At 41.4% G+C, this 27,787-nt stretch overlaps 1 protein-coding gene across 1 annotated transcript; it reads left to right on the forward strand.

The window, feature by feature from the left end:
* The first annotated feature begins 194 nt into the window (after window positions 1-194).
* On the forward strand, window positions 195-3,534 carry LOC136512248 (small ribosomal subunit protein eS4-like). The gene is made up of 5 exons (XM_066506224.1): window positions 195-320; window positions 1,873-1,950; window positions 2,036-2,216; window positions 2,311-2,408; window positions 2,886-3,534. Exons 1-5 carry the CDS (start codon window positions 318-320, stop codon window positions 3,315-3,317), a joined length of 792 nt encoding a protein of 263 aa, XP_066362321.1. The 5' UTR covers window positions 195-317; the 3' UTR covers window positions 3,318-3,534.
* The last annotated feature ends 24,253 nt before the right edge of the window (window positions 3,535-27,787 follow it).

Below are 27,787 nucleotides of genomic sequence, written 5' to 3' on the forward strand. Positions count from 1 at the left end.
TTGAGGTTGAGGATTAGAAGAATGAAAAGAAAAAAAAAACCACATGGTACACGTGGGCCTTGTCGGCCTTCTTGGCCCGTATAATTTGGCTAACCCATCCGCACGCCCGCTCCAACCAAGCCCCAAAACTCCACAACACAGATCTGCGCCGTTAACACCACATCCCACGGCCAATGGCACCAGCTCGGGCAATAAAGAGGTCTCATTCCGACTCCGCCGTCGCATTTAGCACCTTCGCACACCCGCGCAGCGAGCTCGCCGCCGCCGCCATCTTTCGTCCGCTCGTGCGCGCGAAGGAACCCTAGGCACCGAGCAAGATGGTAAGATTCCTGAAGCCTTTGCGTTCTAAGCTATGTTCTCTAGTTGTTTCCATCGATTTTTGTCTCTGATTTTTTGGGCAGTAGTTCTCCCCTTCGGTTCACCGTTTACTATATGATCGGTTCTTGATTCGATTCAGTGAGAGTCCGGGTAACCTTAGGAATATGTGCATTGTATTGTCTGTTGCCTCTTATGATTACCTGTTCTTGATTCATCGTTTGTTTAGCGTTTATTAGGTCACGCGTTTGGCTTATATTTGCCTTGTAGACAGAGGTCCATTCAGATTGGATCTATATATGTTTGATGTATCATGGCGAGTTTGATATATAGAGGAGATTGCTTCCTGTGTTTTAATGCATCTTATGATGAGATGGCAATATTTTTTTTCTTTTAATCTAGCTATTTTTCTAGTTTTAGTTGAATTATGTTACTGGTCGAGCAGTGATTAGTCTAGGTGTGATTGGACTCTGTTACCGACATTTCTGTTAGTCTTTCGAATCATGATGGAGCTGTAGAGAAACAAAATGGTAGGGTAAGCTTTTGTTTTACAAAATATAATTTGATTGTCAATTTCAGGGTATGAATGATAGATGGTGCACAATAAATTAAAGGGTAAAGTACACTTTCCAACCCTCAACTCATGCTGAAGTTCGATTTTCAACCTTCAACTATGAAACCGGTTAAGAACACCCTCCAACTATCAAAACCGGATAAATTTGGTCCTCGGCTGGTTTCAAAAGCGGTTTTCTATTTTCGGGAGGCGCCGAAATTTTATATTATTTTTTTGAGCATCTTAACGTCCTCAAATGAAAAAACTCAAAACTACAAAGTTGTAGATCTCATTGAGAGCTACAACTTTGGTATAAAAAGTATTTTCATTTAACTCCATAAAATACTTTTTATACCAAAGTTGTAGCTCTCAATGAGATCTACAACTTTGTAGTTTTGAGTTTTTTCATTTGAGGACGTTAAGATGCTCAAAAAATAATATAAAATTTCGGCGCCTCCCGAAAATAGAAAACCGCTTTTGAAACCAGCCGATGACCAAATTTGTCCAGTTTTGATAGTTGGAGGGTGTTTCTTAACCGGTTTCATAGTTGAAGGTTGAAAATCGAACTTCGGTGCGAGTTGAGGATTGGAAAGTATACTTTACCCTAAATTAAATGACTTTGAACCTCCCTTACTGGACCATTGTATTTTTGAAGCTAATGTTCTGTTTTACAGCCAACATATTGGGTTTTTTAGGGCGACATATTGGGTGTTTGGTTAGTCCACTAGTATCAGCCAATTCTGTTGTGGAGTATTAGGAATTGTTTTTTTTTCTGTCAAAACCACTTCTCATGGAGTGTTGTGGTTATACTATTTGCTTTTTCTTTGGCCATTATGTGCCAAGATGTTCAAGGAGTTTAAAACAATTTGTCTTTGTTTAGCGAGCTGTATATTTTGCTATTTTTTGTTCATGTGTATAATCAGTGTTAGCTATATGCCTATATTCAACATCATCTTATGGCTTGTAACGTTTTATTAATTTCCCTGTTGTTAACACTTAAACAGGCGAGGGGTTTGAAGAAACATCTGAAGAGGCTGAATGCTCCGAAGCATTGGATGCTTGACAAGCTTGGTGGAGCATTTGTATGTTTGTCTTAGACTTGTAATATGATGTTCAATTACTTACCGGATACTCATCTGTGCTCATTCGTGTTTTTCTGTTGAGCAGGCACCCAAGCCTTCATCTGGTCCCCACAAAGCTAGGGAGTGCTTGCCTTTGATCCTCATCCTCAGGAACAGGTTGAAGTATGCTCTGACCTACCGTGAAGTCATTTCAATCTTGATGCAGCGACATGTTATGGTTGATGGAAAGGTCAGGACTGATAAGACATATCCATCTGGATTCATGGGTAGGTTGTGTGCCAGATGTGATTTTGGGTGTATGTCTAATGTCATGGCTATTGCAAGTTACAGATTGAATTATTGTTTACCTGAATCCTGCAGATGTTGTGTCAATTCCGAAGACCGGGGAGAATTTCCGCCTTCTCTATGATACCAAGGGGCGCTTCCGTCTCCACAGTATCAGGGATGATGAGGCCAAGGTAATGCATCACAGGTTCCAATAGAAGTGTTTTTTTTTCTTCTTCTTTGCTTTTCATGGTTTTGTGCTGTCACTGTTTTTCTGTACGCAATGTTTCAAAGGCATCGCCTGGGCGTACCCAGCTCGCCTTGGGAAACAGTGGCGCCTTGTCGCCTGCCTAGGCGTCCAAGCGGACCAGCACTCGCCTGGACGCCTAGTTGCCTTTTAAACACTGTCTGTATCTATGAAATGATGTGATTATTTTGTTTCTTTAACCAAGTAATTGTGGTAAAACGTCCGATTTGTATGTATTTTCATCTGTGGAAGGTTCTTATCTGCAATTAATAGCTTCCCTGAAGCTTATGGTTGTGTAATGGAGCAAATATGGTGCCTTTGTGCCAGTGTAGTTTCTCCATGTTTGTTCTTACCTGAAATCTTATTTCTCCTATAGTCTGTTTCAAAATTTGCTTAATGTTATCTAATGAGAACTGTTGTGCAGTTCAAGATGTGCAAGGTGCGGTCTGTGCAATTTGGGCTGAAGGGCATCCCTTTCCTGAACACCTACGATGGGCGCACAATCCGCTACCCAGACCCCCTAATCAAGGCCAATGACACCATCAAGATTGACCTGGAGACCAACAAAATTGTGGACTTCATCAAGTTTGACGTTGGGAACGTCGTGATGGTGACTGGTGGAAGGAACACCGGGCGTGTTGGGGTGATAAAGAGCAGGGAGAAGCATAAGGGCAGCTTCGAGACCATCCACGTTGAGGATTCCCTGGGCCACCAGTTTGCCACCCGCATGGGCAACGTGTTCACCATTGGTAAGGACAAGAAACCGTGGGTGTCTCTTCCCAAGGGCAAGGGTATCAAGCTTAGCATCATTGAGGAAGCAAGGAAGCGCAATGCTGAGGCTGCTGCTGAGGCTTGATTCTCGCAACTTAGGCTACAGATAAACCATTGCTGTAAGCATTCGATCAATAGGTGCAGACATGAGACTGATGGGACACTAGTGTTATGGAGCTGTTTTGAACACCGAAGCTGCTGGTTCACATTTTTTCTTTGTTTTTTTCTTTGCGATTTTGATACTATATTTATCATGTGTTTTCGTTTATTGAGCAAATGAGACATTACAAGTTTGCGACCTTTGTTCACTTGTGATGATGCTATTCTACTTGTTCTGCTCCTTGAAGCTGCTCCAACTATGTTAGGTTTAGGGCTACAGGTGGCTTGTTTATCTGCTACATGCTATACATGTTTGTGTTTCAGATGATGATAGCAGTGGTGCAGAGCTTTAGTGGACACCCTTGATATCTTTGAAACGACGATTTCTAGTTTGGACTAGCAGATTCTTTATGAAACTGAATAATTTCCAGCTACATTTTGTCATCTTCAACATTAGCATGTTGACCACACGATAGGTGACTGTAGTTATGTGCCATTCTGCCCCCAGCTGGATACTGTCATCAACAAGTCAACACAAAGCAAAGTGATGCATAAAAGCTTCACTAAAGTCTTGGGACGTAACAATTCACAGGCTCCCAGCATATATAATGCAATATGCAAATAGATCATCTCGAGGAGGAGGGGGAGGGGGAGGGAGGATAGCATCCATCTATTCCAGAACAATTATACATGAGCCGGTATCTTTGAATGGTGAGCGACAACGGAAATGCAGGGTAGGGTGATGCTTTACTGAGGCTTCTCATAACTGTTCTGATCCCTGAACTCAGCTATCTTGCTTCTGATCATCTCTGCCACATGAGGCTGAACAAACATGTGTGTGGGATCAAGCATGTGCACGATGAACCTCTCTGATGCAGGCATCGAAGCATTCAGATTAACAATGAACTGTGCCATTGGTACATCACTGAGAAAAAGAAAAGAAGGAATAACATGAGTGTGTATTATAAAGAACTTCAGAAGGACAAAAAGAAAAACAACAAAGATGGATCAGCTTTTCTCGGGAATATACCAGGAGATGAACAACCCCTTGATAGCATTGACCATCTTGTCTGCACTCTGGAAAAATATTTCTTTTAGCTTTTGTCAACAGCCAACCCGAACCAACAGGCACATATATATACACATTGCATATAGGATGGTGTTAAATGACAACACAGCGGTGATCCTAGAAACACGGTTAAAATAAGGATGATGAAGATTGAAGAACCATGTGCCTTAAAAGATGGTCTGCACACTAGGAGATGCTGATGATGAGCTCTGATTTACAAAATGACCAACGTCTAAACCAACAATGCCTATCGTAGGTCTGAAAAAGATACAAGAAAATGGTTATTTTTCAAATATAAAACTGAAACCATATTAATATAGAATTGGCCATTGCTATTTATCTTATTCATCTTGACACCAGCATTTAACTTTGAGCAATTAGGAAGAAACAGTTTAAACATGGAGCCACAATGGAAAAAGGGCATTTTCTGTTGTTTCATTGCTATGTCTGTGTGAACTACTAGCATGTATCACATGTTTACATTCAGTATGGTGTATGTAAGATGTTATAGAAACCCAAGCCGTAAAAGTACAGATAGTTCAAATCTTGGGGTGAATACTAAATAGAGAGGGCACTTATTTTACTTGGTGCGTTAGCACCAGGAGGCAGAATCAACAAGGTCAAGAAATCTCCCAGAACAAACAATTCTTCGAAAAAAAAGCTGCATCTAGCTAGGGTTTCTTAGCTAGAAAATAAGCAGCCGTAAGTTTGGATGGTTTACCAATCCAATCTGCCGGTCCTTCTTCGTCTTCTTTTGACGGCAGCTGTCTGCCCTTGTTCTCCTTCGGTAGAACCAGAATCACAGAGGTCGCCTGGCAGGCTGGCGGCTGCCGTTCTTCTAAGTCTGCCGGCGGCGTCGCGGCGACAGCCGACAGCAACCGAAAGAGTGAGGCAAGCTGCGGCAGATGGGCTGGGCTGTCTCTGAGTCAGGCCTCGGGCCAGATTTTGGGCCAATAGCAGCCCGGACATGCTGGGACCGAAAGTTTTTTCTTTCTCTTTTGTTTCCACATTATTTTTTTCTAATCTGTACCTTTATTATGTTCTCAAAATGCTCCCACGCGTGGTCCGTTACGTTTGGTGCCCCTCGTATCCATTGTGATCTGCACCTAGCCCCCGATTTTTCTCTCCCCTCGGCCCATCACCATCCAAATTCGTCTTCCAACTCGCTCAAGGTCAAATGTCGTACACCGCTGCATGCCACCCCTTGACATGCACGACACAGGTTGGAGCTGCAAACCCGTGATCATATAAGAACCAAAGATTTTCAGGACCCTCGGAACATGCAGGAGGAGGAGGAGGACATTGGCCATGGGCGGATCCGGTATTTATTCGCTCGGTTGTTTCTTCACGCCGATTCTCCCTTTTTGCTGTTTCTGTAAGTCAAAACCTAATTATTTATTTTCCAGTTGACGTATCTATTGACTCAAAGTTATTTCACCAAATATCCAAGTCCAAGTCATATCTTGCTTCCAAACTCCTTTCCGACACAAATCAGAATATGCACGTCACAACATGTATCACTGTGGAAATCTAGTCCAAGTGCTTTTTATTTTCTTTTAGAATTTCTAAAGGCAACACCTATCATATATATCTATATCTATACCTATATATTTAATAATATCATAATAGAGAAGAGATTCATTCGTCTGTTTTTTTTTACTTTCCACAAGGCCCTTGTGTATCTCACTCATGGTCTCGTCTTAGACCCAGACTTATGGCACATCACTAGTACAGAAAAGATTTTTTAGAGACGGTAAAAAATAATCTTTAGAGACGGTTCTAAAATTGCTACTATGCCAGCGGTTGTAAAATAAGTAATTTTTAGAGGTGGTTTTAAAACCACCTAAAAAATCAATTTTTAGAGACGGTTGGCGGTTGTCTTAAGTCAATCGTCCCTAAAGATAATTTTCAAATTTTTTAAAAATCATTTAGAGTCTAATAAAAATAAGAAAAATTATTTTTAATGTAGCCCAAAGGGTTGAGCACCGGCCGTAGCTCACAAGTTTTACTTTTCACTTGTTTTGAATAAATGCCGACACCCAGGATTTGAACCCACAACCTATCCCCGGCGAGATCCCTCCCTTACCACTGTACCACATAGTCACTTGTGTCTAGTTCTACGATGCTATCTATTTGTACTAATATGTACGAATCTTGTAATTAATATTTTAACTCATAAAAAATCTTAAATGAGAAATCTTTCAACCATAAAGTTTTAGATCTGGTTGAGTACTACAACTTTGATATAGAATATTTCTTCATGCAAGGTCATTTGAAAAATTCAAAAATTTGAAATTCAAAATCTAAAATTTAATTTATATATTTGTAACCCTAAATAATCTCAAACAAAAAAATTTATCACCTACAAAGTTTTAGATCTCATCGAGCTCTACAATTTTGATATAAATTTTGTCTTCATCCGACTTCATTTAAAAAATATATGAATTTATTTGTGCTGCAGCTATTTATAAGGATGGTTGACTTAGTCAATCGTCCTTGAAAATAGATTTTCAGAGGCGGTTGACTTAATAAAACCGCCTCTAAAATCACTCATTTTTAGAGACGGTTGTCATAAACAACTGTTCTTGAAAATAATATTTTTAGAGGCGGTTGTCTTAACGGAACCGCCCCTAAAAATGAATACATTTTTAGGGCGGGTTTCTTAAGGGAACCACCCCTAAAAATTGATTTATAGCAACAGTTGTATAGCTATAGTACCTCTTGCGAAGGTTAATAACGGCATGCTAAGACAACCGCTTCTGTTAGAAAGGGAGACCCCTTAAAAAACATTTTTGAACTAGTGCATGCTCATCATATGAGTTAGAACCATCGGCATTTGGGTGACCAACGATAGTATAGAGTCCAAATCCAATACACATTAGAACTCTTCAAGTGACTATGCAATATGGTGTATGTTCTGTTGCAACGCATGGACATGTTTGCTAGCATATATAAATGTATAATAAAGTATTCTCTAGTGCGAGTGAGCGAGTCATGAGTGCGAGACAATTCCCTAATCCCCATTCCTAAATCTCTGATCCTAGCTGACCGGGCATGACGTGGTGGCAGCATTGCTGGCGTCTCGGGCTCTTGGCGGGCGTGCAGCGCGAGCGCGACCTCTATGACTAGGCTGCACCTACATGGTGGCCGGCGATGTGCGATGGTGACAAGGTTGGAGGCAGCAATTAAGCGGTAGCCCAACAAGCACAAGCAAGCAAGGGAGTACCCAAGGTTGAAATCCTAGCTCTGCCACTGACACTGGTGAGGCAAGAGGACCCTTAATAGGATGAACCCTTCCCTCCATGACTTCTCGGTTCGACATGGACAAAGCCCATCAAACCATTAGGACCCCTTCGTCTGAGCCTTTGACCTTGCCACACTATGTTTCTAAGAAAGAGAGAGAAGCGAGAAGGAAACTAGAGAAGGGGAAAGATGTGGAGCTTCCTACCATGTAGCTATGATGACATGCCATTTGCATTGGGTAGTGGAGGATCTACCAACCTTGCTCTCCCCAACCTTAGCATCCATGGGCTAGCGCACAAGTAGGCGAAGTTCCCCTTTCGCGCATGAGTAGGCGTAGCTGGCGGTGGATCAATAGTGGCGTCTCCCAACACCCTAAGCAATAGCAATGAGACATGCAGGCCAACATGCCCATATTTCTTCTTCTACTATCTGCTTATGGTAGGAGTTATGAAAGAGAGAGACTCAATCTACGGTTGTTTTTGTTTGTTGCAAAAGAAAGGTACTGGAACTATCTAGGAAAGAAGAGAATAGAGAAGGGGACTGTGTGAATGGATAAAGGCAGTAGAGAAGAAAAATTAAATAAGTAGGCTTACGATGATAAGCGACCCCTATCCGCCAGCGGTGTGAAATGAAAAAAATCATATTTACTCATTGTTGGGCTTTCAACCTCGAATATCGCTTTCCCCAAAGCCAGTTAACAAGTTTTTAACTAATGTACCACAAATTGTCTTTCTTGTTCACAAGAGACTTCATGATTAATAAACAAGGAAGAACCTTCATAGCCTTTGGTGATGTATAAAGAGTAGAGCCAAAGGTGAAAAGATAAAGTCAACAACAAAGGGCCGAAGGTGATTGGGCCACCTCGTAGAGAAGCAAAGCCAAGGGTGAGCAAAACAAAGCCAGCATGGGTCAGGCCCATAAAGACTCATGCTAAAGACCTGACTCATCCTGCGAAGCCTGATGGACGAAGTAGAAATGCTGGTCCTACTATGTAATGGCTAGACTGCCCTTCTGATTAGAGAAGGCCTGATTTTGATGTAATGGAAGATTCATTGGTAAAATGGGGATAGTAATAGGATTACCAAAGACTCCACCCCCTATAAATACTCCCTGACATGTACTTTTGTTAGACATGAAAATATTATCCAATAGAGTTAAATCCACTCTCTGATGCTTGTGTGATTGTTTCACTAACACTCATATAACCAATAATAATTATAGTTCTCAAATAAGAAAACCTACCAATTTATATTGCCCCAATATTTCATTAATGATAAAAATTTGAAGTCCAAACACACAACAGACAAATGAAAACTAACCACCACTAAAAACATAAAAGCGTACTCCGTAGTGTAGGTTGTTATATCTATATCTATATCTATATCTATATCTATATCTATATCTATATCTATATCTATATCTGTATCTGTATCTGTATCTGTATCTGTATCTGTATCTGTATCTGTATCTGTATCTGTATCTGTATCTGTATCTGTATCTGTATCTATATCTATATCTATATCTATATCTATATCTATATCTATATCTTTACCTTAATATTAAAGAGCGAAGAGTTTCTATCATCTTGTTCTTTTTTACTTTTCAAACTAGCTTTGTGCCCTTCATGTGAGGGTCTGGTGCTTCAGCCTAGCTAAACCAGGTGTCATCCACTTGATCGACCCGCTTTAGCCTAAATTGATGCCAAGGATCCTTAGGAGAGTGCCATCTGCACCTCCTCTTCAGAATCTTTTATTGTTGAGTTACACCACACGAACCATTCATCAAGCCATTCGCACATCACAATCATTATACATTAAAGAGTTTAACTATTTGCTAAAACATCATTGACCATAAAAGAAAATACATTAAATTGTAATCTTGTACATGTTCATTTAGTATCCCATGCTCCAACTAGGTTTTCTCTTGGTCACTTAATACTAACATCAGAGTAACTTGCAGCTCACTTTGGATGCCCATCCTGAGGTCTGCTACACTTCGACTTCATTGAGCTTGGCTCAATGGTCATTAAGATGAATGTACCTGCACAACAACTTATTGGCAGCACCGAGTACATTTCATACTCGTAGGGATTATACCAACATATATATTTGGTGGATGCTTGGATTAACTAGAATTTTGTAACTTCACATAAAAAGCATGGCGTTTATTAAAGAGATGACATGCTCATGATTCATACTTTGATTCTTATTAACAAGTATAATATTATTGACAAATAACAATGAGATCATTGTTATATGATCAAAATCATAATTCTTCTCATCATCAAGTTTCATCATCAATGCTATACTGATTCTAGAAGTAAGAATAATTGAATGGTTCTGTCTCGTAGGACTTTAGGCTTTTCAAAAGGATCTCTGCAGAGGTGTACAACTATACCCACAAGGACACCAAGGACGAACCACCATACTCGTGCCCGGATAAGGGTTGCCTCATGATTCTAACCTTTCCTTAATGTGGCTCTCCAATCGATGAACAATTTGACTGGGTATGAATGTAACAACATCTCATCTACACCATGTCACCGCTCACACCGAATTTGCATCATAAGCTAGTCACCACCAAGTACTTGACTTACCATCCCCATTTGTGATATGTGGTCTGTATGGGTGGTTACTCAAACTCGCTATCCCATGGATGATCCTTAGCTACTCCACGAGCTACGTCACTTGAGATCCGACACTCACAGTGACCTTACCCCTCTCTTGAGTAGAGATTACAAAATTGATCATCACTTCATTATCCCAAACTAAGGTTGGTCCTTAGTCACATTGAGTCATTTGAGTAAAGTTGACACTCTTTGCAACTTTTATGTGATTAATTATCCTAGTGTAGCTCCTACACGCGTGAGAGTGAGTTCCCGCTCACACTTGACTTCTAATGAAACTAGACATCTAAGCTTTTAAGTGATTCGAACCCATTGGTTGAGTAGAGGATATGATTAGCTTAAGTGAATTGGTATAACTTAGCATGACATGATTAAGTACTTCATCATTTTAAATGATATGCAGACACATAATGAACAATAATAAGTATTCAAAGTAGGGTAGTTGTAGTGGTGCCTTCCAGTCATGAAGTTTTGATGACCAAGGGTGATCATGATGGCACATAAATGTTCCTCACAACCTAGGTTAACCCGCGAGAAGACATCAGAAGAGTTGGAGACGAGCTCACTTGATTGAATTGAGAGATAAAGAGCATATGAGAGTGATTCAAGATAGAGAGCTTTGATGAGTGATCTAAGAGTGGATTAGTGTTGTACTAATTTATATCTAAACATGTGATAGGGTTGTTAGGTCCTAGGGTTAAGGGTTAAACATTTTAAACATTTAAAATATTCAACAAACGAGTCCATAAACTTCCACGTACGATCGTGGAATTGTTTCTCGAAGCTAACAAGTTTGGGTTTGGCTCTGAGTGAGTTGATGGAACGTTCTGATAAACTTGATGGATGATCCATGGTGTTGATGAAAAGTTGCACGGAATGATCCATGGTGCTAGTACTTAGTCATTTTGGGTAAACTATGCTCATGGACGGTCCACGAATTTGACAGACGCTCCGTGGTGAACTCTGTGCTCTCGGGTTCTCTAGAAAAATCAATTTTAATTGTTGATGGATAGTCCATGGATCTCACGGATGATTCATGGATTCATCACCAGTAAAGGCTAAGTGTTTGGTTGTGATTTTTGGCTAGGAGCTGGTGTTGACAGATGATCCGTAAAATGTGATGGATGCTCCATCAATGCGTTGATAGAACCTATGTTTTTTGTTGTTCGTGGTGTTCATGTGTGATTCAAACCTAGATTGTGGGTGATATTTACCATGCATGTTCAAGGGGTTTCTATGGTTGTTTTGGTGACATGTTGGGCTTGTGATGGCTAGGTTTTGAGCTCTAGTTATCATGTGCATCATATTGATTTGTGAATCAATTTAATCATGAGAAATGAGAGATTAGATCAAGGAATTGGGCATGGCAACTTATCTTTGAGATTTGGTGACCTCAAGGCCACCAAGATTAGAGATGGAGTCTTGCTTAACCGCTTCCAAGCAAAAGAGAGGAATTTGTCCATTCATGAGGATTCTTGTAAAAATGCATTAGAGAGGAATTGGAAAGATTCATGAGATGATTGAGCTAGCGATGATCTTGATCCTACTGGAGATGATGGAGCAATTACCAAGATTCATACTTCATCCATGCTTAGAGAAATCAAGGGTTAGGGTTTGAGAGAGGATCTCAAGAAAATGAGAAGAGAGTTCTTGAGTTAACCATGCATGGATAAGGAGATGGACATGCTCTAGGTGGTTAAGATGGTGCTGATCCTTCCTTACTTTTCCTCTTTTCTTTGCCATCCTTCTCTTCTTCTCCTTCAGTTTATTTCTCTAGTTCATCCTTGTAGAGAGAGAGAAGAAGGGGATTGGAAATGGGAGAGTGAATTGATAGAGCTAGCTTTCCTCTACTGAGGATGTTCTCAATTTTGAGCTAGCAAGTGGGGACAACTTGAGTGGGTTGAGGATAGATCATCCCAACTCAATTCTACTAAACCAGTGAATTGATAGATAGTTCGTCGATTTGGTCGGGACATTCCATCAATTCTCTAACTATGAGAAATTGACCTAGAGAAAGGGTTTTTTGGCATTGGGGACATTCTTCATGTCTTGATAAACACTTGTAAAGAGATTAAAGATGTTGATTAGCATCCTTCTTGGAGTATCTTTGCAATGTTGACTGTATTTTGACCTTTGTTGACTTTGGATTGAGTCTAGTTGACTTGAGAGGATTGATTAAGTTGAATTGCAAATTTGGAGTCCTTGTCCTAGTAGGAAGCACTAGGAATCCTTCAAAGAGGATGATAATGTGATCCTTGAGTGTTTGAGGGACTGTGCAAGGTCATCAAGGAAGTTCTAATAAAAGTTTTTAGTTGGAATGACTCTAGGTCGTGACACTTCATATCCGTATGTGACCAATATTCATGATTCATGGTTATATGAGTTAGAACAAATTGTGTCCAACCATGATACAAAGTTTGATTCCTAGATGTATTAGGTTTCTTGTAACATAACACATGATCAACTTCCTTGTTTGGTATATGTTCACTTCATCAGTTGATTTTCTTTTGTCCATCCACTTGGTATGTCAGCTTTGTTTTTTCTTTTTCTGACCCCTGACTATCTTTAATTAGTCTCTTGTCCATCCTTTGGTTTTTCTTTCTTTGTTCGTATCTAGTCCGTCCATAGTTATTTTTCTTGATCCAACATGGCGATACTCAAGCTAGACGGAGCGTAGGATCACAGGGCTCTTTGAGGCAAACCTGCGTTGCCAAGACGCTAAGGCTGATGCCAGACTTCATTAAGAGCGGGGGACTCAAGTGGATATTGTCTGGCGGGTAGCTGGAAAGGGACCTATCCATCCTTGAGCTCCTAGTAGGGCCACTGTGGCACCTTGATAGGCATGGGAACAGGTCCCCACAGTGTAAGATGAGGCTGTGGAGCTTGCCCATGCGTGTTTCCTAGAATCGCTACTCGCCCACACTCATCGGACTGCTAGAGTCACAGATGTCACCCACGTGAGTTGGTTAGCTCTCCGCAGCACCCGATCCCGGTTCTACCGCTAGTCTAGTGCCGCCTCCACCGCTAGCCCAAGCATATGCACCATAGGCACTAGTGCACTACACTACCATATGGAAGTCAATCACCATGAGAATTGGTGATTCATTAGTGAAAAATCATTCCATCAATTAACCTGCTATTAGCACATAATAACCTTCCATTAGCACATTAGCACATAAAAATGTTCCATTAATTAACCTACCATTAGCACATAATAAAGGAAACATCATGGCGGCATCAGATCTCATGATGCAGTTCTGCTTGGTGTGGGAGAAAAAAAAAGAGGAGAGAGAATGAGGATTCATATGAATTGCTGAGAGGGAATGGGGTTCTATTTATGTTGGGTTTTTTTAGAGTGAGGGTGTAAGTGTGGTAGAGAGATGGAGGGGCAGCTGGTGCCTCCCAACTAGCTCACACGTGGACCATGGATGGGGCTTCGAATAACTATTCAAAGCCCATGGCAAGTGATCAATCAAAGAATACCAAGGAGAAAATGATGACAATTATTTTTCCTTCGAGGTTCACTTGCTTGCCAACAAGCTATTCCCCCTTGTGGCGATTCACTCACTTGGAGGTTCACGCGCTAATAGGCATCACACGCCTAACCCACAACCGGGTGCCGCACAACCAACACAAGATAAGGATCCACAAGCCACGTGCAATCCACTAGAGTTGCCTTTGGCGCTCCGCCGAGGAAGGCACAAGAACCCCTCACAATCACCATGATCGAAGCCAGAGACAATCAACTTTGTCCACTCAATGATCCTCCAATCACCGAGCCGTCTACGTGTCGGCAAACACCAAGAGTAACAAGAACTCCACCAGCCCAAATCGCCCAACTAGTGCCACAAGATGCTAGATCACTAAGCAATGCACTAGAGGCTCTCCAATCTCACTTAAATGATGAAACCAAGTGTGCAAGTGAGTGGATTGTGTTTGCTCAGCTCCCAAAGGCTGTACTTAGGTGTGGGAAGTGCCAAGAGAGTAGCCAAGGCTGGCCACCACCTCTATTTATAAGCCCACCATCAAATAGGGCCATTACCCCTTTGGAGTAGCTTCTGCGGGGGCACCGGACATGACGGTGTGCCACTGGACAGGGGGTGGTGGTGACCACCCAGGCCAAGACCCCAAGACCCCACTCTCTAGAAAAAAGCGTCAGTTGCACTAGACAGGGGCGGTGGTACTCACCCCGGTTTTCCCTGCTCTCTGGATTATTAGGGCAGTGGCACCGGACGCACCCCGGTGGTGCACCGCCATGCACTAGGTGGTGTACACTATCACTAGCGGTGCCAGCCCCAACTCCTCCTTCTCGATCGAGGCCAGCCGATCACCGCCCTAGGGGTGGCGGTGCACCGGACCAGGGGTGGCGGTGCCCCCCAGAGGCAGCACCTCATCCCCTTCTTCACCTCCTTTGATTCCTTTGCAAATGTGCCAACACCCAAAGTGTTTCACCATCACGTGCAAGTGTGTTAGCATTTTCACAATCATATTTCAAAGGTTAATCACTTCTCACCGATTGTGCACTAGGCCTAAAATGCAAATGCAAGTTATCCAACACCTAGTGGTACTAGATGATCGAGTTGTCTGATAAGAGCTCCCCTCTTAATGGTACGACCATCTATCCTAAATGTGATCACACTCTCTATAGTGTCTTGATCATGAAAACAAAATGGCCCTATCAAATATACCTTTGCCTTGAGCCCATTTTATTTTTCTCTTTCTTCTTTTCCAAGCTTCGAGCACTTGATCATCACCATGGCCTCCACCACCATCATGATCATCCTTCACTTGCTCCACCACTTGGATTAGTACTAACCTATCTCATGATCACTTAGAGGAAAGGTTAGCACTTAGGGTTTCATCAATTCACCAAAACCAAACTAGAGCTTTCAACAGGGCATATGCAGCGTCTCCCGCACTTGGCCAGCATACCCGGTAGGGGCGAATCTACAGTATGTTACCTGGGTCCGCTGACGTGATGATTTTTATTAATCCTTTGTAGATTAAGGCTTTATTTAGTTTGTGGACCTACTAAAACATCATATTACACCAGCTTTCTCTAATGATGACCCCGATAACTCTATTTTCTAGATTCACCACTGATTCCCAGTACCTAGTACTTTTGGTTTTTTTGGGAACAAGCACTTTCGGTTGGTTTTTAATAAAAGGTATATTATGTGACATAACACTACTAAATCCTTTATCTATTCATTAGGAATTTCACATTATGTGTAGATTAATCGCTCATGTCATGATTGTGTTATCTGATGTTCTATTAGAAGTCAAGCGGTGATACAGGGAGTTGCAACTTTTCTTATTCACATCTCCGTGTTATATATATTTATCTCAATTTTGATGGCAAGCAGTAGAAATGTTGTCCCCTTTCTAAGTACATCATTGCTTCTTTCCTTTGCTGTGTCCTTTTAGTTACTACTAAAATGTTTAAGTTAAACCAAAAAATCTAGTATATTTATTTAGCAAATTATATATATATATGCTCATAGTAGACGGTTGAAGATCAATGACACCCTTGATGACCCATGAGAGGACAATCACTAGGCTTCCTAGACCTATCTCGACAGGAACAATAGGCCGAAGCAAAAATGTCCTCACCACGAGCAGCCACATCTTCCCCTTGGCGGAGACATCGTCGTCCCCAAATGGAAGCAATGACCTCCCTTCTCTGAAGCACAAGGTCCATGGCACAGTGGATCGTGAGTCAATGAAGGGATCAATTTTTTTTGTGAATCATTGTGTGATTGTAATAGATGAGAACTAATGTCACCTACATAATTTCATTTGCTTTTGTCAATGCATTGAGGCTTATATCTGTGGATTCAAGTATTTTGTCCTCATGGTCTATATGAACTCATGGTGTGAACTAATTGAAGTTTTCATCGATGAATGTTTGGTTCCTGTTATGAACCTTTTTTGAGTGGTTTGCGAGGTGACAAGAGAGAAATACATTTTGGATCATCAAATTCATGAGAGTTTTACTCATTGTTTTGGTTTAGCAATCTACTATATTTTATTGCTCGCTTCAAAATAATCTACAACTAAGAGAATACACGTTGCTGCGGGGATTCCAGATAATTTAAAAAGAAATTAGACTATTTATATTTATAGTTATATGAATGAAACTATCTTAAATTAATTTTGGTGAATAGTTTGATACATCGATGTGAAAAGCTAAATGCATGTTAGTAGATGAAGAGATAACTATCATAATTACATGTGCTAGTTGGCTATAATTGCAAGTTCTAGTGGATTATTAATGTGGATATAATGGAGACGAGGGTCCCGATCTTCCGTCAGGTACAAGATAAACAACGATTTGTTCGGAGAGCGACACACCGATCCGGCTTTAGATCACAAAGACCCGAACCCTGCAACCTTAGCACCACGTCTCCTCTGGTTATCAACCGTGTCACAATCCGGTTGACCTTGCCAAGAAGGCTAATCCCTGCTACGAATCGAAGAACATAAGCAAGAACAAGATAAAAAGCAACTCAATTAAAGTGACAATTGCAGATGAATGATTAAGCACTTGAAGTTGGGGTCTTGCAAACCAATAATGGCGACTGTTCAATGACAGATTGATCTAAAACAAAACCCAAAACCTAATGACGGCAGTGGCATATGAATATAAAGGTCTTAGGGTCGTCGTCTACCCTGGACACGCCCCCTAATGGGCCCAAACACGATACACGGTCCAACGGACCAAAAGAAGGTGTCGCAGCACCCTAACAGATTCTAAACGCTGACTTGTTTCGACGATTCCTGTTGATTCCGAAGAGCTTTTGACGTGAAACCACTTGGATTGGCTTCCTTATCAAATTAGCGTTCCATCCATATGTGGATCATCAAAAACGAAGTTTAGATGCGTCCTGGCCGTCCGTTTTATTGTAGACTGGTCCTGACTACCGAGGCAGACTCGAACTCGGATTGGACTGGGCCTCTGGCTTATCTTGGACGTCCTTGCTGGCCTCCTAAGGTGGTGGCCAAGGAGGAGGATGTCCAAGGCCATCTCTTAGGTATTCTCCATCTTCTTGGGGCGTGCTCCAACTTGGGCCTGGGTGCCAAGGATGTCTAACAAGCCCATGATGACAGTGTAGCTCCTATCAGAAATAGTGATAGAATATATTGGTGATTTGGAGGCCTTGACGATGTGATATTGAGATAGGACTAGATCTATTTGAAAGCTTATCAAACAAGCTTTCCATCAAGTGCTCATTAACCTTGATCGCACTCCGGATGGATGAGTTATGGCCTTCCCAATGAGGCACTGTCGGGCTACCGACGAACCAAAAGTTCAACTTTGATGAACTTCTATTATGAAACGCATTTGAACCTACAATCAAATAGTGACATGTACATGTGGAACCAAGTGAATTATAACTAAAGCCACTATGCAAATGTAGGAACGAGCGCACCTTATAATCATTGTTCGTATCCGAAGGTGCCATGTCCTCATTATCCTCCCCTTCTTGACAACAAACCGTCCTCGGTTTGGGATTAGCTGAAGGAAACGTTGTTGGTAGTAGCCAACATTGCTCCCCTTCTTTAAATTTAACATGTTTCTTTATAACAAAACTAGGGAAACTCGACATGACAAGATTATAGCAATTGGAATCCTTTGGTTGATCATACTTTTGCGCAATATTAGGAGATTTCAGAGTTGAACAAATATAGACACGATGCACCATATACTCTCCTTTACAATTATATTTTCCAATAAAATGAAATGTACAAGTAGACAACCATGGCAATTCAACACATTTAAGTTTCTCTTCTAAACTACTAAGAGCATATAAAGTATCAAACTCAATATAACCCAAAGTATTTGAAGAATACAATAATTTCTTTTCTTTTTTTTCGGTAGCAATGGGAAGCAAACGTTTATGTTCAGCATAAGTAATTGGTTCCAAAACATGGAAAACTGAAGCATCATCAACTAATTCATCTTTATCAAAAGGAACATCAAGCAAATTATCACGGAACAAAGATAAATCAAGAGAGGGTTCCACTAACAATTGCTCTATGATAGCATGGTTTGTGGAAAAATTTAGTACATTAAGACAATTTTCACCTTTCGTGAGTGTAGCACCATGGGCATTACCTGTGTTATCAGCAGGAGTAATAGGTGCATTATGAAGTGATGGTTCTGAATTTGGATATGAGGTTGTGACCTCCTCATTTTCTTCCATGTCATCCTCTCGCTTATGGATATTATCCTGCAAAAGGTTAGTCATAGCAAGAGGAATAACAACAGATTCTTCCTCCAAATGGTGCACCTCATCATATGAAATCAAAACAGGAGGTGGATTAACAAAGGTTTCTCGCATAAGAAGTTTCATATCATTCCAAGTTTGAGGTTTATCAGAAGGATCTAAAGACTCCCACCAAGATAAAGCAGAATGTCGCAAAACACTAGCTGCATTTTTTGCCTTCCTCCTTGGACACATAAAGCGAGTAGAAAGTATATTGTCGATGGCAATTTCCCACTCCATGTACTCATCAGCACCTATACCATCATAAGTCGGTGGATACGAACAACATGTCTTTGTTAGAAGACAGCAAAAGACAATACAAAAATATTATCCCTATCAAATGACTACGTGGTTGCAGTGGTGTCACTTTTGACAGCAAGTGGAAGCGTCTTACCAAGCTCTTACAAAGTTCTTACCAATGCAAGCAGTGAGCGGTACAACCGGCGGCTGGTTCGTGATACCTGTGAGGTAGTGGTAATCAGAGCTTCAGGTATACCGTTAAGTTTGCATCTTACCCTTAGTTCGAGTGTTTTTGCTTTTATCCCATAGTCCAATGCCATATTTGTTTCCTGTCCTATAACTATCCGCGCCATAGCCTTTGCATGATTCAGTTTCAGAGTCCGCTTGGTTGAGTTTGTGTCCTAGGTCAAAGTCTTGTTGCTGGTTTAGATTGTGTTCTTTTCTAGTTTGTGTCGATACCTCCACCCGCCGCTATTCCGTATCACCATCGGTTTGCATCATGTGTCCACTAAAACTCTTATTCGAGCAGCTTCCTTAAAATAGTCATAACTTTTGCATCCGAACTCAAAACGGGGAAAATTTTATATCTACGGAGAACGCCAGAAAATTTTAGATCTATTTCATCCCAGCAATGCTGGGTTTGCAAAAATTAGATTTGCGAAATTCGATTAGGAAAATTGAGTTTCTGGGCCCACAAGTTTTGGTATGCTTTTTAGAGCACAGTCCTAATTTTCTATAGGCCACATCTTTTATTCAATTGAGCTCAAATATTTTGTGGTTTATTCTTGTGTGCTCCTTGCTGAGAAAAAAATATCAAAAGAGCAAAAGCAAGAAAAAAAAGATTAGACAAAAAAATAAAAGAAAAAAAAAGTAAAAGAGAATAGAAGATATCGAAAAGGAGCACATAAGGAACACTCAATAGCTCTATTGTTTGTGATATCTTTTGCCTTGTTCACATCCGTTGCTACCTTTGATACTTGTTTCCTTTCATCCTTGTTTCCTCTCTTGTTTATCACAACTGGTGATAGGAACACGTATAGGCCAGCAACTAGGACAAGTGCTCTGGACATTTATTCAATATTGCTGTCTGTTACTGACTTGTGTGCCAGATATACATATTACTCTTTGTTTGCCTTCCAAGCTCCATAAATTCTTCAGATCAGTATAGAAAAAGGGCTTTGCAATCTCGGTACCACTGCCTCAGAGGTATCACGAACCAGCCGCCGGTTGTACCGCCACTGCTTGCGTTGGTAAGAACTTTGTAAGAGCTTGCTAAGACGTTTCCACTTGCTGTGAAAAGTGACACCACTACAACCACGTAGTTATTTGGTAGGGATAACTTTCACCGTTTGTTCCTTGTTGTTGTGTTTACAATGATAGGTTGTTCGTATCCACCGACTTATGATGGTATAGGTGCTGATGAGTACATGGAGTGAGAAATTGCCATCGATAACATATTTGCTACTCGCTTTATGTGTCCAAGGAGGAAGGTAAAAAATACAGCTAGTGTTTTGCGACATTCTGCTTTATCTTAGTGGGAGTCTTTAGATCCTTCTGATAAACCTCAAACTTGGAATGATATGAAACTTCTTATGCAAGAAACCTTTGTTAATCCACCTCCTATTTTGACTTTGTATGCTGAGGTGCACCATTTAGAGGAAGAGTCTGTTGTTATTCCTCTTGCTATAACTAACCTTCTGTAGAATAATATACATAAGCGAGAAGATGACGTGGAAGAAAGTGAGGAGCTCACAACCTCATATGCAAATTCAGAACCATCACTTCACAATGCACTTATTACTCCTGCTGAGAACACAGGTAATGCCCATGGTCCTACACTCACGGAAGGTGAAAATTATCTTAATGTACTAAATTTTTCCACAAACCATGCTGTCATAGAGCAATTGTTAGTGGATCCCTCTCTTGATTTATCTTTGTCCCATGATAATTTGATTGATATTCCTTGTGATAAAGATGAATTAGTTGATGATGCTTCAGTTTTCCATGTTTTGGAACCAATTACTTATGCTGAACATAAACATTTGCTTCCCATTGCTACCAAAAAAAAGAAATTATTGTATTCTTCAAATACTTTGGGTTATATTGAGTTTGATACTTTATATGCTCTTAGTAGTTTAGAAGAGAAACTTAAATGTGTTGAATTGCCATGGTTGTCTACTTGTACATATCACTTTATTGGCAAATATAATTGTAAAGGAGAGTATATGGTGCATCGTGTCTATATTTGTTCAACTCTGAAATCTCCTTTCATTGTGCAAAAATATGATCAACTAGAGGGCACCAATAGCGATAATGTTGTCATGTCGAAATCCCCAAGTTTTGTAATGAGGCAACAGGTTAAATTTCAAGAAGGGGAGCAATGTTGGCTACTACCGACAACTTGTCCACCAGCTAAGCTCAAACCGAGGACGGTTTGTTGTCAAGAAGGGGAGGATGATGAGGACATGGCACCTTCGGATACGAACAATGATTATAAGGTGCGCTCGTTCCTACATTTGCATAGTGGCTTTGGTTATAATTCACTTAGTTCCACATGTACATGTCACTATTTGATTGTAGGTTCAAATGTGTTTCATAATGGAAGTTCATCAAAGTTGAACTTTCGGTTCGTCGGTAGCCCGATAGTGCCTCATTGGGAAGGCCATAACTCATTCATCCGGAGTGCGATCGAGGTCAATGAGCACTTGATGGAAAGCTTATTTGATAAGCTTTCAAATAGATCTGGTTCCATCTCAATATCACATCGGCAAGGCCTCCAAAGCACCAATATATTCTGTCGCTATTTCTGGTGGAGCTACACTATCGTCATGGGCTTGTTAGACATCCTTGGGACCCAGGCCCAAGTTGGAGCACGCCCCAAGAAGATGGAGAACTCCTAAGAGATGGCCTTGGACGTCCTCCTCCTTGGCCACCACCTTAGGAGGCCAGCAAGGACGTCCAAGCCAAGCCAGAGGCCCAGTCCAATCCGAGTTCGAGTCTGCCTCGGCCGTTAAGACCAGTCTGTAATAAAACAGACACCCAGGACGCATCCGAACTCCGTTTTTGATGATCCACATATAGATGGAAAGATAATTTGATAAGGAAGCCAATCCAAGTGGTTTCACATCAAAAGCTCTTTGGAATCAAAGGGAATCGTCGAAATAAGTCAGCGTCCAGAATCTGTCAGGGTGCTGCGACACCTTCTTTTGGGCCATTGGGCCTTGTAACGTGTTGGGACACCTTTAGGACGTGAAGAGGGATCCTTGGACGTCTCTTAGGCTATATAATCAGTAGCCACCACCTACTTTAGGTTTTGCGTTTTATTTTAGATCAATCTATCATTGAACAGTCGCCGTTATCGGTTTGCAAGACCCCAACTTCGAGTGCTTAATCATTCATCTGCAATTGTCATTTTAATTGAGTTGCTTTTTATCTTGTTCTTGCTTGTGTTCTTCGATTCGCAGCAGGGATTAGCCTTCTTGGTGAGGTCAACCGGATTGTGACACGGTTGATAACTAGAGGAGACGTGGTGCTAAGGTTGCAGGGTTCAGGTCTTTGTGATCCGAAGCCAGATCGGTGTGTCGCTCTCCGAACAAATCGTTGTTTATCTTGTACCTGACGGAAGATCGGGACCCTCGTCTCCATGACGGGGATCCCAATCTTCCATCAGGTGATGGTAACTATCGTTGTGGTGGAGAATGACACACCGATCCAACTTCAGATCGAAAGATTGAACCCTGCAATCTTAGCACCACAGCTCCTCTGGTTATCAACCAAGTCATGGACCAAGTTGACCTCGCCAAGAAGGCTAATCCCTGCCTGTGCAACGAAGAACACAAGCAAGAACGAGAAAGAAAGCAACCAAATTGTAGATGAATAATTAATCTCACGAGTTGGGGTCTCACAAACTGAAGAACGGCGAAACTGTTTCTTGATAGAATAATCTAAGCAAAACCCCAAAACCTAATGACAGTGGAAGCATATGATTATAAAGGTCTTAGGGTCATCACCTACTCTGGACGCGCCCTCTAATGGGCCCAAACATGATACACGGTCCAACGGACCAAAAGAAGGTGTCGCAGCACCCTAGCAGATTCTAGACACTAACTTATTTTGACAATTCATGTTGATTTCGAAGAGCTTTTGACGTGAAACCACTTGTATTGGCTTCCTTACCAAATTATCTTTCCGTCCATATGTGGATCATCGAAAACGGAGTCCGGATGTGTCCTAGGCATCTATTTTATTGCAGACTGGTCCTGACGGCCGAGGCAGACTCGAACTCGGATTGGACTGGGCCTCTAGCTTGGCTTGGACGTCCTTGCTGGCCTCCTAAGGTGGTGGCCAAGGAGGAGGACATCCAAGGCCATCTCTTAGGCATTCTCCATCTTCTTGGGGTGTGCTCCAACTGGGGCCTGGGTCCCAAAGATGTCTAACAAGCCCATGACGACAGTGTAGCTCCCGCCAGAAATAGCGATAGAATATATTGGTGATTTGGAGGCCTTGCCGACGTGATATTGAGATGGGAACAGATCTATTTGAAAGCTTATCAAACAAGCTTTCCATCAAGTGCTCATTGACCTTGATCACACTCCAGATGGATGAGTTATAGCCTTCCCAATGAGGCACTGTCGGGCTGCCAATGAACCAAAACTTCAACTTTGATGAACTTCCATTATGAAACACATTTGAACCTACAATCAAATAGTGACATGTACATATGGAACCAAGTGAATTATAACCAGAGCCACTATGCAAATGTAGGAACGAGCGCACCTTATAATCATTGTTCGTATCTGAAGGTGCCATGTCCTCATCATCCTCCCCTTCTTGACAACAAACCGTCCTCGGTTTGGGATTAGCTGAAGGAAACATTGTTGGTAGTAGCCAACATTGCTCCCCTTCTTGAAATTTAACATGTTTCTTTATACCAAAACTAGGGAAACTCGACATGATAAGATTATAGCAATTGGAATCCTTTGGTTGATCATACTTTTGCGCAATATTAGGAGATTTCAGAGTTGAACAAATATAGACACGATGCACCATATACTCTCCTTTACAATTATATTTTCCAATAAAATGATATGTACAAGCAGACAACCATGACAATTCAACACATTTAAGTTTCTCTTCTAAACTACTAAGAGCATATAAAGTATCAAACTCAATATAACCCAAAGTATTTAAAGAATACAATAATTTTTTTTTCTTTTTTTTGGTAGCAATGGGAAGCAAACATTTATGTTCAGCATAAGTAATTGGTTCCAAAACATGGAAAACTGAAGCATCATCAACTAATTCATCTTTATCACAAGGAACATCAAGCAAATTATCACGGGACAAAGATAAATCAAGAGAGGGTTCCACTAACAATTGCTCTATGATAGCATGGTTTGTGGAAAAATTTAGTACATTAAGACAATTTTCACCTTCCGTGAGTGTAGCACCATGGGCATTACCTGTGTTCTTAGCAGAAGTAATAGGTGCGTTGTGAAGTGATGGTTCTGAATTTGGATATGAGGTTGTGAGCTCCTCATTTTCTTCCATGTCATCCTCTCGCTTATATACATTATCCTACAGAAGGTTAGTCATAGCAAGAGGAATAACAACAGACTCTTCCTCTAAATGGTGCACCTCATCATATGAAGTCAAAACAGGAGGTGGATTAACAAAGGTTTCTCGCATAAGGAGTTTCATATCATTCCAAGTTTGAGGTTTATTAGAAGGATCTAAAGACTCCCACCAAGATAAAGCAGAATGTCGCAAAACACTAGCTGCATTTTTTACCTTCCTCCTTGGACACATAAAGCGAGTAGCAAATATATTATCTTTGGCAATTTCCCACTCCATGTACTCATCAGCACCTATACCATCATAAGTCGGTGGATACGAACAACCTGTCATTGTTAGAAGACAGCAAAAGACAATACAAAAATATTATCCCTATCAAATGACTACGTGGTCGCAGTGGTGTCACTTTTGACAGCAAGTGGAAGCGTCTTACCAAGCTCTTACAAAGTTCTTACCAATGCAAGCAGTGGGCGATACAACCGGCGGTTGGTTTGTGATACCTATGAGGCAGTGGTACCGGGATTGCAAGGACCTTTTTTCTGTACTGATCTAAAGTATATATGTGGAGCTTGGGAGGCACGAAAAAAAACAAATATATATATGTGGCACATAAGTCAGTGACAGACAACAATATTGAATAAATGTCCAGAGCACTTGTCCTAGTTGCTAGCCTATACGTGTTCCTATCACTAGTTGTGATGAACAAGAGAGGAAACAAGGATGAAAGGAAACAAGTATTAAAGGTAGCAACGGATATGAACAAGGCAAAAGGTACCACAAATAATAGAGGTATTGAGTGTTCCTTATGTGCTCCTTTTTGATATCTTCTATTCTCTTCTACTATTTTTTTCTTTTATTTTTTTGTCCAATCTTTTTTTTCTTGCTTTTGCTCTTTTGATATTTTTTTCTCAGCAAGGAGCACACAAGAATAAACCACAAAAAATTTGAGCTCAATTGAATAAAAGATGTGGCCTATAGAAAATTAGAACTGTGCTCTAAAAAGCATACCAAAACTTGTGGGCCCAGAAACTCAATTTTTCTAATTGAATTTCACAAATCTAATTTATGCTGGGATGAAATAGATCTAAAATTTTCTGGCGTTCCCCGTAGATATAAAATTTTCCTCGTTTCAAGTTCGGATGCAAAAGTTTTGACAGTTTTAAGAAAGCTGCTCGAATAAGAGTTTTAGTACACACAAGATGCAAACCGATGGTGATACGGAATAGCGGCGGGTGGAGGGATCAACACAAACTAGAAAAGAACACAATCTAAACCAGCAACAAGACTTTGACCTAGGACACAAACCCAATAACGAAATCTGAAACTGAAATATGCAAAGGCTATGGCGCGGAAGGTTCTAGGATAGGAAATAAAAGTATGGCACTGGACTATAGGACGAATGCGTAACTCTTAAACTAGGGAATAAAAGTGAACCTGACGGTATACCTTAGCTCTGATACCACTTAATGGAGACGGGGATCCCGATCTTTCATCAGGTGATGGTAACTATCGTTGTGGTGGAGAATGACACACCGATCCGGCTTCAGATCGAAAGATCGAACCCTGCAATCTTAGCACCACAGCTCCTCTGGTTATCAACCAAGTCACGGACCAAGTTGACCTTGCCAAGAAGGCTAATCCCTGCCTGCGTAACGAAGAACACAAGCAAGAACGAGAAAGAAAGCAACCAAATTGCAGATGAATGATTAATCTCACGAGTTGGGGTCTCACAAACCAAAGAACGACGAAACTGTTTCTTGACAGAATAATCTAAGCAAAACCCCAAAACCTAATGACGGTGGCGGCATATAATTATAAAGGTCTTAGGGTCGTCGCCTACCCTGGACACGCCCCCTAATGGGCCCAAACACGATACACGGTCCAACGGACCAAAAGAAGGTGTCGCAGCACCCTGGTAGATTCTGGACGCTGACTTGTTTTGATGATTCCTGTTGATTCCGAAGAGCTTTTGATGTGAAGCGACTTGGATTGGCTTCCTTATCAAATTATCTTTCCATCCATATATGGATCATCGAAAACGGAGTCCGGATGTGTCTTGGACGTCTGTTTTATTGCAGACTAGTCCTGACGGCCGAGGCAGACTCGAACTTGGATTGGACTGGGCCTCTGGCTTGGCTTGGACGTCCTTGCTGGCCTCCTAAGGTGGTGGCCAAGGAGGAGGACGTCCAAGGCCATCTCTTAGGCATTCTCCATCTTCTTGGGGTGTGCTCCAACTTGGGCCTGGGTCCCAAGGATGTCTAACAAGCCCATGACGACAGTGTAGCTCCTGTCAGAAATAGCGACAGAATATATTGGTGATTTGGAGGCCTTTCTGATGTGATATTGAGATGAGACCAGATCTATTTGAAAGCTTATCAAACAAGCTTTCCATCAAGTGCTCATTGACCTCGATCACACTCCGGATGGATGAGTTTTGGCCTTCCCAATGAGGCACTGTTGGGCTACCGACGAACTAAAAGTTCAACTTTGATGAACTTCCATCATGAAACACATTTGAACCTACAATCAAATAGTGACATGTACATGCGGAACCAAGTGAATTATAACCAAAGCCACTATGCAAATGTAGAAACGAGTGCACCTTATAATCATTATTCGTATCCGATGGTGCCATGCCATGTCCTCATCTGGAGCGTCCGTTTTATTGCAGACTGGTCCTGACTGCTGAGGCAGACTCAAACTCGGATTGGACTGGGCCTCTAGCTTGGCTTAGACATCCTTGCTGGCCTCCTAAGGTGGTGGCCAAGGAGGAGGACGTCCAAGGCCATCTCTTAGGTGTTCTCCATCTTCTTGGAGCGTGCTCCAACTTGGGCCTGGGTCCCAAGGATGTCTAACAAGCCCATGACGACAGTGTAGCTCCCGCCAGAAATAGCGACAGAATATATTGGTGATTTGGAGGCCTTGCCGACATGATATTGAGATGGAACCAGATCTATTTGAAAGCTTATCAAACAAGCTTTCCATCAAGTGCTCATTGACCTCAATCGCACTCCGGATGGATGAGTTATGGCCTTCCCAATGAGGCACTGTCGGGCTGCCGATGAACCAAAAGTTCAACTTTGATGAACTTACATTATGAAACGCATTTGAACCTACAATCAAATAGTGACATGTACATGTGGAACCAAGTGAATTATAACCAAAGCCACTATGCAAATGTAGGAACGAGCGCACCTTATAATCATTGTTCGTATCCGAAGATGCCATGTCCTCATCAGGATAGCTTGCATGTTGAGAGAAATCTCTAGTGGGGTTTAGCTTTATAAGAGTATATGATAGCATTGAGTTTTACAGTTGTGAGTTAGTATTTACAGATTTCATGAACCATAGGCTTTACGGTTATGGGCTGGTTGACTCGGTGTATTATGATTTTATAGCTACAAGAGAATTTTACTACTATGGGCTGAGTTTTT

The sequence above is a fragment of the Miscanthus floridulus genome, chromosome 16 (assembly GCF_019320115.1).
Source record: "Miscanthus floridulus cultivar M001 chromosome 16, ASM1932011v1, whole genome shotgun sequence".
Classification (NCBI taxonomy): Eukaryota; Viridiplantae; Streptophyta; class Magnoliopsida; order Poales; family Poaceae; genus Miscanthus; species Miscanthus floridulus.